At 45.5% G+C, this 20,797-nt stretch overlaps 1 protein-coding gene across 2 annotated transcripts; it reads left to right on the forward strand.

Moving 5' to 3' along the window:
- Window positions 1-1,390: 1,390 nt before the first annotated feature.
- On the forward strand, window positions 1,391-4,625 carry LOC105035704 (pseudouridine-5'-phosphate glycosidase). Of its 2 annotated transcripts, none has more exons than XM_073250470.1 (3): window positions 1,391-1,744; window positions 2,269-2,377; window positions 4,432-4,625. In XM_073250470.1, exons 1-3 carry the CDS (start codon window positions 1,718-1,720, stop codon window positions 4,608-4,610), a joined length of 315 nt encoding a protein of 104 aa, XP_073106571.1. In that variant the 5' UTR covers window positions 1,391-1,717; the 3' UTR covers window positions 4,611-4,625. The 2 variants fall into 2 exon arrangements, with proteins under 2 accessions (XP_073106571.1, XP_073106572.1); XM_073250471.1 differs by having other exon boundaries at window positions 1,396-1,726.
- Window positions 4,626-20,797: the final 16,172 nt, after the last annotated feature.

Consider the following 20,797-nt stretch of genomic DNA (forward strand, 5'->3'; position numbering starts at 1 on the left):
GTATAGAAACATGTTGATATGATCAACATGTAGTTCATGCTATATTTATATATTTTAATTTTTGATTTAATGCTATGTAATAATCATGTAATAGGATCTTAGATCTAGGGATTCTCTGATTTTAGAAAATAAATTTTGATTTATTTTAGTTTTCCGTTGTATGATCTTGAAAAATTTCAAGATCTAACCCTGAAACCCTAGATCTGGTTTCTACATAACCATCTACTAATTCATTAGTTTGCATTTGGTTGTAGGGATGGGCTTATTCTCTTTTCTATAGGATAAGTGGTTTGTACCCTCTGTTTGATACGAATGATAGATTGAAGGAAGAATGGATGGAGGAGGAAAGATGGTTAGATTTTCTAACCATCCTCTCATATATTTGGTGAGATATAAAATGATGGATGGAAATGATTCCCTCCTCTGTTTGGTGTAGGAAGAATAAGAGGAATGATGGATGATATTTTTATAATATTTTATAAAACTATTTTTTGATAAAAATAATATTATTATCAATTTATAATACTTATTTATACTAAAGAAGTAAACAATCTATAAACTTATAATCTTTATAATCTATAATTATATTAAAAATTATATAAATATTTAATTTAATATATAATTTTATAAATTAATTATTAATAAATTAATTATATAAATAACTAACTAATTTATATTTAATTTAAATAGTTAATTAATATTATATAAATAGTTAATTAAAAAATAATAAATATAAATAAAGAAATCGAAGATAATTTAATTATTTAATTATAAATATAGAAATTATATATTAAAATTAAAATAATAACTAATAAAATTGAATAGTATATAATTAATAGTATATATAAAAATATATATAAATAATATTAATGAAAAATAAAAAAATATTATATTTTTATCAAAAAAATTAATGAGGAATAATTTTGTCAATAAAGTTCACCCTTCAATGCTTCATTCATTCTTCTTTCATCTTTCTAATTTGGAAAGATATAAAATAATGGGTTAGGATGGATAGATAATCAATCTTATTTATCTATCTTTTTAATTTTATCCATCTACCTTTCATGATCCCAATTAAATACAACAGTAAAGTTTGATTGGTCAGTGGGATAGAAAATAAAGTGCATTAGCTTTGTATTTACGTACTCAAGAGTGGATGGAAAAAGGCGACGGGTTTACGAAATGGAAGGCGATAAACGTATTCGATCGCTTCTTGCGGAATAACGGAATAGAACTATCAGCATTTGGTAGGGGAAAAGTGGGGTGTTATCCCACCAATTGCCCAAAAAATGACTACGGCACCTATTCAAATAAGTCCAAGACGCGGACATTTTCGGATGGTCCTATCGTATCATAGCGACCAGCGGGGAAATAGTCAACCAAGCAGAAAGGCCGTTTGGCATGATGAGGGAGGAATACGGGTTCTGGAAAAGCTATTTAGCGGGACGAGGATTATCCAAACACAAGGGGCAAACTAATCTAAGATATAACGGCAAGTCAAGGTGATACATAATTACATATAATTTTGACAAGAGAAAAAGCCCTAGTCCTTGTTCGCTAGTGTTTTCGGCACGTCTCGGCTCGTTCAAGCCGCTCCGCCGCCTCCGGTGCTCTTCTATTTCTTGGATTCTGAGGAGGTCGAGCAGGCCTCGTTTTCTTCTCGTAATTTATAACCCGAGGAGGAAGCAGAAGATTCCGATCGCCGAGAAAAGAAAGGATGGTGAAAGTAGTGCCTTCCGCCTGTGTGTGTGTTTTTTAAAACTTTTTTTAAATTAAGAGCATGCGTCTAGGGTTTCTGGTTTTAATGCCATCTCAAACCTAATCCTCGTTGTTGCCATCTCTTTCTCTCTAATTCTCTCTAATTCTATTTATAAGCATCCAATGCCGTCATGTTCGTTTTATTGTGACCTTTGACTTATAGTCGTCGTATTCAGGATTCTTCTTTTTAGTTAGTAAGATCTATTTTTTCGTTTAATTTGAACAGACATAAAGGAATAAAATGCTCGAATGAGAGCGTGAGTTGATAATGAGCACCAAAATACAGTTTTAGTCACCAAATTCTCGAATTTAGCTTATCCGATATTGGAAATTTCTTTACTTTAAAGAAGGCATCCTATCATCCTAATTGTATTGCTGATTCTTCTCTTCTTTTTCCATGTGAAAATTTCAGAGGTTCCAACAATCCAATGAGATAATAAAAGCAACGGAAACGTGATAGATCACTGCCTAAGTGGAATTTTTAGCTGAATATCCATCTTTTTTCTGTAGGATACCGAGGCCTACATTGGAGGGCATCTAAAAATAGCCCCAGATGTTCGTGATGCTCTTTTACATGGTAATGCAGTTGTTGCTTTGGAGTCAACTATAATTTCGCATGGTAAGCATGGATGATAAAGATGATTTGTGCGATACAAATTATCTACACCTTGTGAATCCATTCGTTTGTAAATATTGTTGTTTCCTTGGATTGACTTGTACCACATATTGCACGTATTGATCATCAAGAGTGTCAAGTTTATGCTTTACTAGCAATAGTGTGTTAGATGATACAGTAATTGATATGAAAATGCACACATTTACGAAGTAACTATCATTTTTCTGAATGATGCCAACGTTTCAATGGAAAGCATCAAAGCATTGTAAATTATTCCAGTTAGCTAAAGTTCAAGCGAGCCTGATGTGTATGTAATTATTGCCACAACCATGAATGTCAGAAATAATTTACCTTCCTTTATGTTCTTCATTTTCTGTTTTCAAAGTGCAATTGCAAACAGCAGATGTGGACTGACACAGAATCCTAATTGACATGGTGGGTTATCCTAATCCAGAAATAATATGAAATTGACAAAAACTGGCATAGATTCTCCATTACTATGAAACATGCTGACTTAAGTGAAGTCCATGGTGGATTGTCCCAATCGATAATCTATATTATTGATTTCAATTCAATACTAAAAGTTTCATATTTCAGAGAGTACTTTTGTATCAACTTAACATAAAATAAATTTTGCTTCTAGAGTTTGATGACAAATTGTTAATTGTGCATCATATAAGTTGAGAATCCACACCATTGATCATTATTTACCGATCCTAAAATACTCATCGGCCGGAACCCGACTGGCTTTGAATGTTTTTAGGCCATAAATTAAATTAAAGCCTTGTATCTTGCCATTTGAATCATCCATTTATGATTGGTTGATAGATGGTCAAGAAATTTTAGACATTTTTAATATTGTAGGTTGTGATTGATGGTCTGGATTCACACAGGAGGTGTCCATGGTACATGCTTAAAGAAGCCAATAAAAGAAGCCTACTCCATGAAGCCCATTGGGTGAAGCTTCTTTTGCTTTCGTGCATTTAGCATTTGTTTCGCTGCTTAGCAGTCGCATTAAATTTGTCATTAGATTTGTTATTGTTATGGTGGTGGTACAATTAGTTCTTCTAGTTTTGGGTGTTGTTTTCTCTTGAAAAAGTGGGAAGACACTTTGAAACTTGTTTTAATGTATACTTTGCTTGCCCTAAGTTAGAAGGATGCTACATCCTATGCTTATGTGAAGACAAATCATGCATGGAGAAGGTGATTCCAGTATTTTTTAAGTGAAGCTTGTATTCCTCTTCATTTAGAATAATGTTGTTAAAAGTTGCCATCGAGGTTTTTGAGCAATTCCATGGCCTCGGTGCCTGGTGCTTTCTTGGGTTTTATGTGAGGCATATCTACCCAAGCACCTAGGCTGGTGAGATTGTGGCCATTCATTGCAATGTCCCACCAAGGAACATGCCTAAAGATGCTTGTAATAGTAGCCCATTTCATGATGCCCACTCCATGAGGCCTAATGTTTGAAACTCCTTATAGTGTCATGCATTTAGCATATCATGTTCATTTGTATTGGTGTTAGATATTAAGGATGGGTTTTGTAACCATGAACTTCCAAGTAGGTCTTTTCGTTTTGTGTGTTGCTTCTCTTGAAAAACTGGGAAAAACTTTCTGAAAGTTATTTCAATATTTATGTTGCATGCATATAGGAGGGATTTTCCATCCTATGCTTATATAAGGGCTAGTCGTGGATGGGAAGAGGCAATCAATGCAGTTTTCGAAGGAAGCTTTTGTTTCTTTTCCTTTAGAAGGAGTTCTTCTAAATTTATATATGCATCTCTTAGTGTGTACCCTTGTATTTTCTCCTTTTCGCAAGCTAAGCCTTTATCTGCCTCTGTCATCATGGGTACTCAAGTTGGATGGTCCAGCATGTATTTTGCACTTGAAGGATTTAGCCTTATTTCTATCTGACAAGGTTTTATCTACTTCTTTTTATGTGAACGTCGAATTCTATGTATTTGCACTATGTATTCGTTGTTTCCTGCAATACCAAATATTATCTGTGTACCGCATTTAGGTTCTCTCAGTCACTAATATCTTTTTGTCATTTGCATTAGGTATGCCCTATCCAGAGAATCTTTGTACTGCAAAAGAGGTTGAGGCTGTTGTGAAGGAGAATGGAGCTATTCCTGCAACTATTGCCATTCTAGATGGTGTTCCATGCATTGGTAATTTTCTTAGATACATTGTTCTATCTTTCTATTGTTTTCATGTAGAAATCATATTGCATTGGTGATTTTCTTTGACATATTTTTCCATCTTTTATTGTTGGCATGTAGAAATAAATCTGTATTCTTTACACATGACCAGAATAAATTGAGAATTATGGTAACGGTTATAAGCAAAACCAACATGCTTTGGCTCAGATGCTGTTATAAAAGGAAATACCAGAGAACATGATATAGAATTTAGAACACAAGTGACACCGAAGGAGTCAGAGATGTTAGCTGATTTTAGGGACTGAGATTTTCCAAACAAGTTTTTTGCTACTGTGATCTTTCTGTACAAAAGGGTGGACAGATGCCAGATTTATCCAGGTGGTTTTTTACCATTCTAGATGAAGTGGCTCATTCTAGATTTATCCAGGTGGTTATTTGCCATTCTAGATTTATCCAGGTGGTTATTTGCCATTCTAAATTTGGTATGTTGTTAGTCATATAGATAAGGAGTCATGGGACTTGCATCAATTGAAAACAGTGCGATGGAAGAGCAATTGAGAGAGTTTGGGCATTTAACAACTTAGAAGGTGTTGGGTATAAAATACCCGCAGCCGAAATCCCCATCAGAACGGCTCCGCCCGGACTCCTACGGGAGCCGGGCTCCACCTCCGACATCAGAAAGGCTCCGCCCGGACTCCTACGGGAGCCGGGCTCCACCTCCGACATCAGAACGGCTCCGCCCGGACTCCTACGGGAGCCGGGCTCCACCTCCGACATCAGAACGGCTCCGCCCGGACTCCTACGGGAGCCGGGCTCCACCTTCGACATCAGCGCGGCTCCGCCCGGACTCCTACGGGAGCCGGGCTCCACCTTCGACATCAGAACGGCTCCGCCCGGACTCCTACGAGAGCCGGGCTCCACCTCCGACATCAGAAAGGCTCCGCCCGGACTCCTACGAGAGCCGGGCTCCACCTCCGACATCAGAAAGGCTCCGCCCGGACTCCTACGAGAGCCGGGCTCCACCTCCGACATCAGAAAGGCTCCGCCCGGACTCCTACGGGAGCCGGGCTCCACCTTCGACATCAGCGGGCTCCGCCCGGACTCCTACGAGAGCCGGGCTCCACCTCCGACATCAGAAAGGCTCCGCCCGGACTCCTACGAGAGCCGGGCTCCACCTCCGACATCAGAACGGCTCCGCCCGGACTCCTACGGGAGCCGGCTCCAACTCCTACGGGAGCCGGGCTCCACCTCCGACATCAGAACGGCTCCGCCCGGACTCCTACGGGAGCCGGGCTCCACCTTCGACATCAGCGCGGCTCCGCCCGGACTCCTACGGGAGCCAGGCTCCACCTTCGACATCAGAACGGCTCCGCCCGGACTCCTACGGGAGCCGGGCTCCACCTTCGACATCAGAACGGCTCCGCCCGGACTCCTACGAGAGCCGGGCTCCACCTCCGACATCAGAAAGGCTCCGCCCGGACTCCTACGAGAGCCGGGCTCCACCTCCGACATCAGAAAGGCTCCGCCCGGACTCCTACGAGAGCCGGGCTCCACCTCCGACATCAGAACGGCTCCGCCCGGACTCCTACGAGAGCCGGGCTCCACCTTCGACATCAGAGCGGTTCTGCCCGGGCTCCTACGGAGGCCGGACTCCAACCGCGGCCGAACCTCAATCGACAGATCCGCACCCCCTCGGCAGGTCGCGACAACAATCATGATCCTGTTCCAGGTCCTACAGTGGATTCTACGCGGCTCCAGCAGCGGACCCATTACTCCCTGACAGGCTGTAGCAAACGGCCACGATTCTGTCCCGCTCCCTGCGGCAGGTGCTGCACAATCCCACTACTCACTGACAGCTAGCGGCAACGGACGCCGCCCCACTATCCGCAACAGGCCATACGTGGCAGACTATGACAATAGCCACGAGTCTACCCCACCACTCTCCGCAATTAATTTCCCTGACCGTGGGCGGCCCACTACCAGACGGTTGCAGGTGTCACCATCAATCCGTTGCCTCCTCTGCCTATAAAGGGGGATCCAGATACGTTATTCTCTAAGCCTTTTGTCTTATCTAAAAACTCTGCTAAATTCTCCGTTCGAGCACTCCATTCTTGTTGAGGCAGAGAACTGACTTGAGCGTCGGAGGGTCTTGCCGGAGCAACCCCACCTCCGGTTTAGACTTCCCTTGCAGGTCCCGGTGGCGACCGCGGCTTCCTCAACTCCAGCTTCTCCGGCGCAGGCGGATTTTTGCACCAACAGGATTGGCGCTAGAGGAAGGGCTGAACCTTCGCAGCACCCTTGTTCTTAAAGGAGCGCTCAACGGATCCGCTTCCGGCCATCTTTTCCGGCACCCAAGCCTCCTTTCCCTATCCGATGCCTTCTCGCGGGGTTTCTGCACAACTACCTCTGGCTATGACCGCCGATAAAGGGTGGTCGGGCGACCAGTCTCCGCGGGATTCCGTTAATGTCGTCTCGGGGGAATCCCGGCAGGAGGCGATCGGCAAATCAGCTGCACCCCCCAAGCGGCAAAAAGTCGAGGAACCCATAGCCTTCACTGAAGAAGACGCCCAGGGAGTCCAATTCCCTCACAACGACGCGGTCGTAGTTTCCTTGAACATAGCAAATTATGATGTCCGTCGCGTTCTCGTCGACAACGGAAGTTCGGCTGACATCTTGTTCTACAACGCCTTTTCAAGAATGACCACTCTTGGCGGTCATCTAAGGCCGATGTGCTCCCCCTTGATAGGGTTTACTGGTGACGCCGTTCCTACGGAAGGAACGATAGCTCTAACTGTGACCGCGGGTCAGCGTCCAAAGCAGTCCAGGGCTCTGGTGAATTTCCTGATGGTAAAGGCGCCATCTGCCTACAATGCAATTCTTGGCCGTCCCGGCCTCAATGACCTCAGGGCCGTCGTTTCAACCTACCATTTGAAGTTGAAGTTCCCCACCGGCGAGGGGATTGGAGAAGTTCGGGGAGACCAAGCGCTGGCCAGGCATTGCTACAACATCGCCTTGCAAAAGAACGACCAGGTGGACCTCTGTCCGGTCGACGGATTGGACGCGCGCGATGACCTTACTGAAGAGAGGGGTGGTCCAATCGAAGATCTAATATCGGTTCCTTTGAACGATGGGAATGCGGAGCATGTTGTGTCAATCGGCTCCAACCTGGAGGAGGGGGTGCGGGTGCGTCTTGTGGATTTCCTCCGAAGGAATGCGGACGTTTTCGCATGGGTCCCGGCGGATATGCCGGGGATCGACACAAAAGTCATGGAGCATCATCTGGCGGTCGACCCTAAACATCGGCCAACAAAAGAAAAAATCCGGAGTCATGCCCCGGAGAGGCAGAAGGCAATAGCCGATGAAGTGGATAAACTTCTCGAGGCCGGATTTATCAAGGAGGTCAATTATCCAGAGTGGATCTCCAATGTCGTCTTGGTCAAGAAAGCGAACGGCAAGTGGAGGATGTGTATCGATTTCAAAAAGCTAAATAAGGCTTGCCCAAAGGACAGTTACCCCCTCCCCAGGATCGATCAACTGGTGGATGCTACCTCGGGCCATGAGCTTCTCACTTTTATGGACGCGTTCTCCGGCTATAACCAGATTAGAATGGCATCGGAAGATGAGGAGAAGACTGCTTTTATCACTAATCGCGGCCTTTACTGCTACAGGGTTATGCCGTTCGGCCTCAAGAACGCAGGCGCAACCTATCAGCGGTTGGTAAATAAAATCTTCAAAGAACAAATCGGCCGAAACATGGAGGTGTACGTGGACGATATGCTCGTGAAAAGTAGATCTTCCGGAAATCATGTTGCCGACCTCGAGGAAGCTTTTGGCGCTCTTCGAAAATACAGAATGAAGCTGAACCCGACCAAATGTGCTTTTGGGTAACCTCAGGAAAGTTCCTGGGCTTCATGGTGTCGGGGCGTGGGATTGAGGCCAATCCGGAGAAAATTCGTGCCATCCAGGAGATGGCCGCCCCGAGGTCAATCAAGGAGGTTCAGTGCCTCACTGGAAGGATTGCAGCTCTTAATCGCTTTGTCGCGAGGTCGGCTGAGCGATGTTTGCCCTTCTTCCAAACCCTCAAACAGCCGAAGAACTTCTGTTGGACCCCTGAATGCCAACAGGCGTTCGAGGAATTAAAGAGCTACCTTAGCTCACCTCCACTACTGGCAAAGCCCGAACCTGGAGAGGAGTTATTTTTGTACCTGGCAGTCTCTCCCACATCCCTCGCGGCAGTCCTTGTCAAAGAAGAAATAAAAATCCAGCGGCCGGTCTACTACATTAGCCGCGTGCTGAGGGACGCCGAGACCAGGTATACTAAATTAGAGAAACTGACCTACGCTTTGTTGATTGCAGCTCGGAGACTCCGGCCTTACTTTCAAGGGCACACGGTGACGTTGCTCACTGACCAACCGATCAAAGCGGTTTTGCACCGAGCTGATATTTCTGGGAGAATGGCGAAATGGGCAATCGAGCTCACAGAATTCGACATCAACTACCATCCTAGGCCGCAATAAAGGCCCAGGTATTGGCGGATTTCATAGTAGAATGCACCGTCCCTGAGGAGGCCGAACCTGAGCAAAGCAAAATTGACGACCTGAAGACTCAACCGGACTCCTCCGACGAAGAAGCCAGTTCCTTCGATGGCTTTTGGACCCTCCACGTGGACGGATCTTCCAACATGGCGGGCGCTGGTGCAGGCCTGATCTTGACCAGCCCGGAGGGAGTCGTCGCGGAGTACGCTCTGCGTTTCGGATTTCCCGCAACAAACAATGGAGCAGAATATGAAGCTCTATCGCAGGATTGAAGGTCGCTAAGGAGCTTGGAATAGACCAACTCCGGGTGCACAGCGATTCCCAACTTGTAGTGGGACAAGTCAGCGGAGCTTTGAAGCGCGGGAGGACAGTATGGCCAAATATCTTGAGAAGGTGAAGGAATTCACCCCCGCCTTCAACAATTTCGACATCAAGCAAATTCCAAGATCGGAGAATGCCAGAGCCGATTTTCTCTCCAAGCTAGCAACATCGGCTCCGGCCGAATTGCCCAAAGGCGTCCTCTTTGAAGTTTTAAAACACCCAAGTACGGAAGAACCGCAGCTCGTAATGGATATTGACCACGAGCCCAGCTGGGTCGACCCGCTGATAACCTATCTTAGAGATGGGATTCTCCCCCAAGACGCGAAAGAGGCCCGAAAACTCCGAAATCAAGCATCCCGGTACATCCTCTATGAGGGCAAATTGTACAAGAGATCGTACTCCTTGCCTCTCTTGAGATGTCTCCGACCCTCAGAAGCCGACTACGCTTTATGGGAAGTGCACGAGGGAGTTTGCGGAAGCCATTTGGGTGCCAGGTCTCTATCCCACAAACTACTCCGCCAAGGGTACTACTGGCCAACAATGCATCATGATTCAATCAAATATGTCAAAAAATGCGATCGATGCCAAAGGTACGCCAACGTCCAGAGACAACCTGCTACCGAGCTCACACCCCTGAGTGCCCCATGGCCTTTTGCACAATGGGGGATGGATATTCTTGGCCCCTTTCCCATGGCGTCCGGTCAAAGGAAATTCCTCCTTGTAGCAATCGACTACTTCACCAAATGGGTCGAGGCCGAACCACTAGCCAAAATCACAGAAGCGAAAGTACAGGATTTCGTCTGGAAATCAATAGTGTGCAGGTTCGGTTTACCTCGAACACTGATCACTGATAATGGAACGGCAATTCGCGGGAGCCAGATTTGCTGAATTCTGTGAAGACCTAAACATCTCCCACAAGTTCACATCAGTGGCCCATCCCCAGGCAAACGGCGAAGCCGAGGTAACGAACAGAACCCTTTTGCAGGGAATCAAGACAAGGCTTGAAAAAGCGAAAGGAACTTGGGCGGACGAGCTTTACCATGTGCTATGGGCGTACCGAACTACCCAGAGGTTGCCTACAGGAGAGACTCCCTTTGCTCTAGCCTTTGGTACAGAAGCCGTCATCCCGATCGAACTTAAACTCCCGTCGGCACGAGTCGTGGCGTTCGATGAACCCCAGAATGCACAAAATCTCAGGGCCAACCTCGACCTACTGGAAGAAAGGCGGGAGATCGCTCAGGTCCGAATGGCGGCCTACAGACAGAAGGTTGCCCGATATTATAACGCCCGAGTCAAGAACAGGACATTTAGAGCGGGGGATCTTGTACTCCGACGAGCTGCTGTCTCACAGCCGCAGGCCCAGGGGAAACTAGCCCCAAATTGGGAAGGACCTTATGAGATCAAAGAAGTAGTCCGACCTGGGACTTATTATCTTAAGGAGCTCGGAGGGGCCGACCTCCCGCGACCATGGAACTCAGAAAACTTACGGGTATACTACCAGTGATTTCATCCTAATCGAAAAATGTGTGCCCACTTGTCTAGGGACAATTCAAGCAGACGGTATCAAAAACGAGAACGCAATCTTACAAAAGTCGAAGGCCCGGTTCCTTTAGACCGGATGGGGGGAGAGGCCTACAACGCCCTAATGTGCCCCCACAGCCCTGTTAGGGACAGGAGGAGAACCTCGCCCTAACTTGAGCAAAGTCGAAGGCCCGGTTCCTTTAGACCGGATGGGGGAGAGGCCTCACAACGCCCTAATGTGCCCCCACAGCCCTGTTAGGGACAGGAGGAGAACCTCGCCCTAACTTGAGCAAAGTCGAAGGCCCGTTCCTTTAGACCGGATGGGGGGAGAGGCCCACAACGCCCAATGTGCCCCCACAGCCCTGTTAGGGACAGGAGGAGAACCTCGCCCTAACTTGAGCAAAGTCGAAGGCCCGGTTCCTTTAGACCGGATGGGGGGAGAGGCCTCACAACGCCCAATGTGCCCCCACAGCCCTGTTAGGGACAGGAGGAGAACCTCGCCCTAACTTGAGCAAAGTCGAAGGCCCGGTTCCTTTAGACCGGATGGGGGGAGAGGCCTCACAACGCCCATATGTGCCCCCACAGCCCTGTTAGGGACAGGAGGAGAACCTCGCCTAACTTGAGCAAAGTCGAAGGCCCGGTTCCTTTAGACCGATGGGGGAGAGGCCTCGAGCGCCATACGTGCCCCCGCAGCCTATCAGGAACAGGAGGAGAACCTCGTCCTGACATGAGCAGGGAGTAAGGCCCGGACTCCTACGGGAGCCGGTTCCGCCACAAAAGGTTTCGCCCGGACTCCTACGGGAGTCGGGTTCCGCCAGAAAAGGCTTCGCCCGGACTCCTACGAGAGCCGGGCTCCACCTCGACATCAGCGCGGCTCCGCCCGGACTCCTACGGGAGCCGGGCTCCACCTTCGACATCACGCGGCTCCGCCCGGACTCCTACGGGAGTCGGGCTCCACATCGACATCAGAGCGGCTCCGCCCGGACTTCTACGGAAGCTGGACTTTACTTATGACTTTGATTACAGAAAGACTTTGCCCTAATTCTTATGAAAACTATGCTACTTCAACTTCCAGGAGCTTCTTCGAACCTAGCCCCAACTCCAACGGAGAAAGATCCCGCAAACCTAACAAGTGGATATCTCCTAACGGCAGGAAAAACCGAAAAGAAGCCCGACGAAGGACGACCCACATGAACTGAAAAGGTCGTCGACGGTCTTGGAACGGCATGACACAGGCAAAGAGAAGGAAAGAAGTTCGGCAGACAATTATTTGACACGAGAGGTAAACAAGATATTGAAATTACTATTTTATTCGATAGAAGTCACACTACAGGACCCAGCGGGTCAGGAAAAAGAAATAACGTATCGAAGTATCGCGAGCACGGTTCAAGCAAGATGAACTAGAGGCCGCTCCAAGCCATGAATCCATCTCTATCCTTCTCAGTCGCGTTCTCCAGTGCGTGTTACAGCTCTCGCCCCATTCTGTTCCCAAAGTCCCGGCCTTAGCGAGAAAGGGGTGGGATTGATCTTCGGAGGCGGCGGGGGTAACGACGGCAGTAGCGAAGACCTGTTTCAAGAAGAGCCGTAGCCATGACGGCCGCCACCTGAGACGCTCCGGCAAGGTCGGCATGCGCTACTTCCACCGTCTCCGCAACAAGTTCTACCACCCCCGTCGACCGTCTCTGGTCCCTTGGCCCCGACGGCGTCAAGGATCCCGTCATGACTTGTGACGTCTATTCTGCCCTCTTGACCGGTATTGCCCTGCCTTACTGCTTCGAAATTCGTGGGCAGAATAGCTTCTACAACAGCCCCCGATATTAAACCCCTGTTGTTGAAGGAATTCTTCCTTGGGTCCCCTCTGAGATGACAGAGATTCTCACCGACCGTCGTCCTCCTCCTCACCTTCCTCCGAGCCCTAACAATCCCCTCAAGAACAGCCTCCAGAGTTGAGGACATGGTGTGAAAACCCTCAGAGAAGGATTGATAGGCAAAAGGCGGCGAGAATTGGTGCGAGGGGAGCAAGACTCTCAGGGGAAAAGAAGAACGCCAGGATGAGACCGTGAATGGATCGAAGGGTTTAAATAGCCGGCGGATCCTGGCGCAGTTATGACGGCGAGAATTCCTGGGCCAGATGGTGTGTGCCGCGTGTCGCGCTTATCCGCTTCGTTGCTATCGAGGGTTGACCACTCACAGATTTCCACAGAGCGACGCCTGGGATCGCGTTTCAACGGGGGTTCCGAAAAGACTTTTCAAGTCGCCTTTGCCAAAAAACGGATTCTGACACACGCGCATTAAGTGGGGGCAGCTGCGCACAGGGATCGAGGGGGCAATTTCAGCTGTGCATCTCTCTCTCTGTGTACTTCCTTCGCTTGAAATTCAAACTTGGAAGTAGGGGGACTGATGTTGGGTATAAAATACCCGCAGCCGAAATCCCCATCAGAACGGCTCCGCCCGGACTCCTACGGGAGCCGGGCTCCACCTTCGACATCAGAACGGCTCCGCCCGGGCTCCTACAGGAGCCGGGCTCCACCTTCCCCATCAGAACGGCTCCGCCCGGACTCCTACGGGAGCCAGGCTCCACCTTCGACATCAGAACGGCTCCACCCGGGCTCCTACAGGAGCCGGGCTCCACCTTCGGCATCAGAACGGCTCCGCCCGAGCTCCTACGGGAGTCGGGCTCCACCTTCGACATCAGCCGGCTCCGCCCGGATCCTACGGGAGCCGAGCTCCACCTCGACATCAGAACGGCTCCGCCCGGGCTCCTACGGGAGCCGGGCTCCACCTTCGACATGAGCGTGGCTGCGCCCGGACTCCTACGGGAGCCGGGCTCCACCTTCGACATCAGCGCGGCTCCGCCCGGACTCCTACGGGAGTCGGGCTCCACCTTCGACATCAGCGCAGCTCCGCCCGGACTCCTACGGGAGCCGGGCTCCACCTTCCGACATCAGTGCGGCTCCGCCCGGGCTCCTACGGGAGCCGGGCTCCACCTTCGACATTAGCACGGCTCCGCCCGGACTCCTACGGGAGCCGGGCTCCACCTTCGACATTAGCACGGCTCCGCCCGGACTCCTACGGGAGCCGGGCTCCACCTTCGACATCAGCGTGGCTCCGCCCGGACTCCTACGGGAGCCGGGCTCCACCTTCGACATCAGAACGGCTCCGCCCGGGCTCCTACGGGAGCCGGGCTCCACCTTCGACGTTAGCGCAGCTCCGCCCGGGACTCCTACGGGAGCCGGGCTCCACCTTCGACATCAGAGCGGCTCCGCCCGGACTCCTACGGGAGCCGGGCTCCACCTTCCGGCATCAGAGCGGTTCCGCCCGGGCTCCTACGGAGGCCAGACTCCAACCGCGGCCGAACCTCAATCGACGGATCCGCACCCCCTCGGCAGGTCGCGACAACAATCATGATCCTATTCCAGGTCCTACAGCGGATTCTACGCGGCTCCAGCAGCGGACCCATTACTCCCTGACAGGCTGTACCAAATGGCCACGATTCTGTCCCGCTCCCTGCGGCAGGTGCTGTACGATCCCCACTACTCACTGACAGCTAGCGGCAACGGACGCCGCCCCACTATCCGCAACAGGCCATACGTGGCAGACTATGACAATAGCCACGAGTCTACCCCACCACTCACCACAATTAATTTCCCTGACCGTGGGCGGCCCACTACCAGACGGTTGCAGGTGTCACCATCAATCCGTTGCCCCCTCTGACTATAAAAGGGGGATCCAGATACGTTATTCTCTAAGCCCTCTTTTCTATCTCAAAACTCTGTTAAATTCTCCGTTCGAGCACTCCATTCTTGTTGAGGCAGAGAACTGACTTGAGCGTCGGAGGGTCTTGCCGGAGCAACCCCACCTCCGGTTTAGACTTCCCTTGCAGGTCCCGGCGGCGACGCGGCTTCCTCAACTCCAGCTTCTCCGGCGCAGGCGGATTTTTGCACCAACAATACTTTTTCACCTGTAGCCATACTAAATGAAGGAACCAGATCTAGGGTTTCAGGGTTAGATCTTGAAATTTTTTCAAGATCAGGCAGTGGATGACTAAAATAAATCAAAATTTATCTTATAAAATTAGAGAATCTCTAGATCTAAGATTCTATTAAATGATTATTATATGGCATTAAATCAGAAATTAAATATAAAGAGCAAAAACTACATGTTGATCATATCAACATATTTCTATACTACATCTAATGTATGTAAAATATAATAGATCAGATCTATTATCTTGCAAGTTAGACATTCTAACTTTGTGATCCAGACTTGAGGATAATGTTGTGAGCCGTACATGTATCCGGCCTCTAAGAGTCATCCACACGAGCTCACGAATCATGATCAGAAGTCCTGGTCCAAAAAATCAGCACAGTATGCTAGTACTATACTGATCCTTCTTCGATGGTCGATCAGATGCCCTCCTTCTTCTTGATTTGGACTCTTCCAAAGATGAGAAGTGGGAGAAGAAGTTTTAGATATGAGACACTCTCAGAAAACTCACAGATGGAGGAAGAGAAGAGGAACCCAGCAACCCTAGAAGAAGACCCTCTTCTTCTTCTCTTTGCTCTCACCTAGGCACCTATTTTGTATCATTATATCTCCATGCCCCTATATTCTTTCTTTCTAATTTTTACATTCCCCAAAGGTCACTCAATGCTCTATAATCAATGAAAATTTCAAAGAAAAATTTATCTTAAATAATGAGATATGAAGAGTCTTTGTCTAGGTTAAATACCTAGTCAAGAAAAATCCAAACAAGGCAAGACAAGTGGTGCCCAACTCTTGGGTGCCCCCTCATTCTTTTTCTACCATGGACTACCAAAAAAAGGATGCTCAATATGTGCCATAAAATTTATAAAAATTTTAAAAAAAAAATTGAATAAAATTAGTACCATAAGGAAAGAGTTTTGGTTTCCTAAAATTCTATCTCAAAGAATTTGAAATCCAAACTAATTCCTACTTTGACTTGGTCCACAACCACATTTCATGTAAGAGAGAAAGAGTGAAATGCTTTGGGCATGGGTGAAGACCTGGGAGGAAAGGTTTTGTCACACAAAATAAGAGAGAGTGGATGTGGGGGCTAAGGTGGCGCAAGGTGGAATCCTAGTCTTACTAGGATTCAATCTATGACTTGTTCAAATTTGGTTTCTCAAACCAAATCAAACCAAAACCAAATCAACCAAATTAAAATAGATCTTAATATAATTAAAAATCTAATTTAATTAGATTAAATTATATTTAAATTTGATTTAATTTTTTAATCGAATTAGAAATTAGGTTGACCCAAGTCCTAATGAACTAGGACTAATTTTTCTTTGCACTTGGCTTATCCAATAAACTAATTGGACTTGATCCAATCAAGTCCAAACTAAATCTAATTAAATCATATTTAAATAGACTTAATTTTAGTCCATTGGCTTAATCAAATTAAGCTAATTAGCAATCAAATTGCTAATCGATCCTCCTGCAACACTTGCACTAGGTTAAATGTCAATCGTATTAATCGTTTAATCCTAGAATGATTCTTAATCGTTGATCAACCATCCGATTAGATCATGAACTCTAATGTGTGTGACCTCATAGGTCTGAACCTAAGTCAGAAGTATAGAAATAAATTTTTATACCAATCGAAGTGATCATCTAGCAATGGTATCCGACGGTCAGATAGGTTGAATGTGTAGAACAACATCCTTAGAACCCATGCGGATATAGTTTCCATATAATTCATCTCCTTGACCAAAATGCTCATAGGACACCTCAGAGTTTAACTATCAATTCTTATCAGGTTGTCCACATTGTATTTCAAAATATCAAATCCATCTGATGGATTATCCTGGCCAAGGTTTTGTTAAATTTAAATACAGCGACTCATTCTTCTCCAACTCTTGGAGTGGTCAATCCCATCTTGATCACACTCTGACTTCGTAAGTACTTGACTATGCCTAGAAGCCTTCCATTACTGAATTAAAAATTTAATTAGTCTAGTACCAAAGCACAGTGAGTTGCTTGCAAGTCATTGAGGCGATCTCAGGTCTAAGGGACATTTATACCTATATCCCATCAGAGATATTCTCGATAGCAGAATGCTCTGGTTGATCATGTTCCAATGATATGTATCCTTACATCTCACCTGTATGCCATACCAATATCTCCACACTCCTTGATTAAGAGGACAACCAACCCATATGGCCTACAGTGACCTATGCTCGATAGAAGCTGTCATCCTTATTAACAGTCCATCATTTGGTCGTGAACAGTTTTAAGAACTAATCAATAAATCTTCTCTTTATCGAATCTAAATAGTCCTAAAGACTTCATTACAACAATAGAGTTCATTAGAAGATGAAAACTTATAATAAAAATATCAAAAATATATTTATTTATTAATAAATCAATTTCAATACAAGGTTGCTCAACCGTCAACAGGTTGATGATTGACTTTTAGGACATATTTCTCAACAACTCCCACTTGTCCTAAAGCCACTCGGCACAGTATCTAATACCCATCTTCAACTTGTGGTTGTCGAACTCCTTTATCGCCAGGGCTTTAGTAAAGGGGTCGGTCAGGTTCTTCTTTTCATTGATCTTCTCAAGGTCGACGTCACCTCGATCTACGATCTCCCAAATCAGGTGGAAGCGGTGCAAAATGTGCTTCGTCTGCTGGTGTACTTTGGGTTCCTTCGCTTGAGTTATGGCACCAGTGCTGTCGCAGTAGAGCAGGACCGGACCATCGAGGGAAGGTGCTACTCCGAGCTCGATGATGAATTTTTTCAGCCACACAGCTTCCTTCGCGACATCCGATGCTGCGATGTACTCCACCTCACAAACAGAGTCTGCCACAATATGCTGCTTGAAACTCTTCCAGCAGATGGCTCCACCATTCATAGTAAAGATAACACCTGACACACTTCTACTGTCATCATGGTCAGATTGAAAGCTGGAGTCTGTGAACCTCACAAGGATTTTCAATGATTTTTTTTAGGATCAATTGGTATCTACTCACTACTCTTAGTGAGTATGCCACATCTGGCCTTGTACATGTCATGGCATATATGATAGATCCCACGATCGAAGCATATGGGACTCTACTCATACGCTCTCTCTCTACATGAGTTGTCCGACAATCCTTCTTAGAGACAAACATTCCATGGCCTATCGGTAGATAGCCCTTCTTGAAATTCTCTATGCTGAACTTCTTTAGCACAGTGTTTATGTATGTGGACTGGGATAACCCAAGTATCATTTTAGATCTATCCCTATAGATCTTTATCCCTAGGATGTAGGATGCTTCACCCAAGTCCTTCATGGAAAACTATGATGACAACCAAACTTTTATTCCCTGTAGTGCGGGGATGTCATTTTCGATTAAGAGAATGTCATCCTCATACAAGACAAAGAATACCACAACTAGACTATTTGCCCATTTATAGATGCAGGGTTCTTCTCCGTTCTTAACGAAGCCATACATTTTGATCACCTTATCAAAATGCATATTCCAACTCTGAGAAGCTTGCTTCAATCCATAAATGGATCTCTGAAGCTTGCACATCTTGGACTCATCTGTGGATGTAAATTCCTCAGGTTGTATCATATACACCTCTTCGGTCAGCTCTCCATTCAGGAAAGCTGTCTTTACATCCATCTGCCAGATCTCATAATCTAGATCGGCAGCTATTGCAAGCATTATCCGAATAGATTTGAGCATTGCCACAGGGGAGAACATCTCGTTATAGTTAATACTATAATATTGACGATACCCTTTGGCAACCAGACAGGCTTTATAGGTCTCCACCTTTCCGTCTGCGCCCCTCTTCTTTTGAAGACCCATTTACACCCAATGGGTTTAACCCCTTCAGGTGGATCAACCAATGTCCATACATCATTAACCTTCATGGACTCCATTTCAGATTTTATGGCTTCAAGCTATTTCTCAAAATCAGATCTCTACATTGCATCCATATGTTGGAAAATATGTCCCAAAAGTCAATCGTCAACCTGTTGACGGTTGAGCAACCTTGTATTGTAATTAATTTTTTAATAAATAAAATATATTTTTGATATTTTCATCATAAGTTTTTATCTTCTAATGAACTCCGTTATTGTGATGAAGTCCTAAGGACTATTTAGGTTCGATAAAGAGAAGATTTATTGATTAGTCCTTAAAACTATTCATGACCAAATGATAGGTTGTTAATAAGGATGACAGCTTCTATCAAGCATAGGTCGCTGTAGGCTATATGAGTTGATTGTCTTCTTAACTAAGGAGTATGAAGACACTGATATGGCATACAGGTGAGATGTAAGGGTACATCATCATTGAATGGGATCAAGTCCAGAGTATTCTACTGTCGAGAATATCTCTGATGGGATATAGGTATAAGTGTCCCTTAGACCTAAGATCACCTCAATGACTTACAAGCAACTCACTGTGCTTTGGTACTACACTAACTGAATTTCTAATTCAGTGATGAAAGGCTTCTGGGCACAGTTAAGTACTTGCAAAGTCAGAGTGTGATCGAGATGGGATTGACCACTCCAAGAGTTGGAGAAGAATGAGTCACTGTATTTCAATTTAGTAAAACCTTGGCCAGGATAATCCATCAGATAGATTTGATATTTTAAAATACAATATAGACAACTTGATCAGAGTTGACAGTTGAACTCTAAGGTGTCCTATGAGTATTTTGGTCAAGGGGATGAACTATATGGAAATTATATCCGCATGGGTTCTAAGGATGTTGTTCTACACATTCGACCTATCCGACCGTCGGTACCATTGCTAGATGGTCACTTTGATTGGTACAAAAATTTATTTCTATGTTACCGACTTAGGTTCAGACTCATGAGGTCACATACATTAGAGTTCATGATTCGATCGGATGGTTGATCAACGATTAAGAATCGTTCTAGGGTTAAACATTCAATATGATTGACATTTAACCTAGTGCAAGTGTTGTAGGGGGATCGATTAACAATTTGATTGCTAATTGATTTAATTTGATTAAGCCAATGGGTTGAGATTAAGTCTAATTGAATAAGATTTAATTAGATTTGGTTTGGGCTTGATTGGATCAAGTCCAATTGGTTTATTGGATAAAGCCAAGTGCAAGAAAAAACTAGTTAGTCAATTAGGACTTGGGTCAACCTAATTTTTTATTCGATTAAAAAATTAAATTAAATTTAAATCTAATTTAATCTGATTAAATTAGATTTTTAATTATATAAGATCTATTTTAATTGAGTTGATTTGGTTTTGGTTAGATTTGGTTTGAGAAACCAGATTGGAACAAGACATAGATTGAATCCTAGTAAGACTAGGATTCCACCTTGCACCAATTTAGCCCCCACGCCCACTCTCTCTTATCCACGCCCACTCTCTCTTATTTTGTGCGATAAAACTTCTCTCCCAGGTCTTCACACATGCCCAAAACTTTTCTCTCTTTCTCTCTTACATGTAAAGTGATTGTGGATCAAGTTAAAGTAGGAATTAGTTTGGATTTCAAATTCTATGAGATAGAGTTTTAGGAAACCAAAACTCTTTCCTTATGGCACTGATTTTACTCAATTTTTTTTTAAAATTTTTATAGTTTTTATGGTACATAATAAGTGCCCTTTGCTGGTGGTCCATGCACAAAATAAAAAAGGGGGCATCCAATAGTTGGGCACCCCTTGTCTTGCCATGTTTGGATAATCCTTGACTAGGTATTTGACCTAGGACTCTATCATATCTCTATATTTAAAATGAATTTTTTCATAAATTTTTTATGAAAAATAGAGAAAATAAATACCTTTGGGGTGTGCTAAAATTAGAGATAAAGAAGGTTGGGGCATGGAGATACAATAGACACAAAACTAGGTGTCTAGGTGAGAGCAAAGAGAAGAAGAAGAGG

This window comes from Elaeis guineensis, unplaced genomic scaffold (assembly GCF_000442705.2).
Source record: "Elaeis guineensis isolate ETL-2024a unplaced genomic scaffold, EG11 Super_Scaffold_1000033, whole genome shotgun sequence".
NCBI classification, from domain to species: Eukaryota; Viridiplantae; Streptophyta; class Magnoliopsida; order Arecales; family Arecaceae; genus Elaeis; species Elaeis guineensis.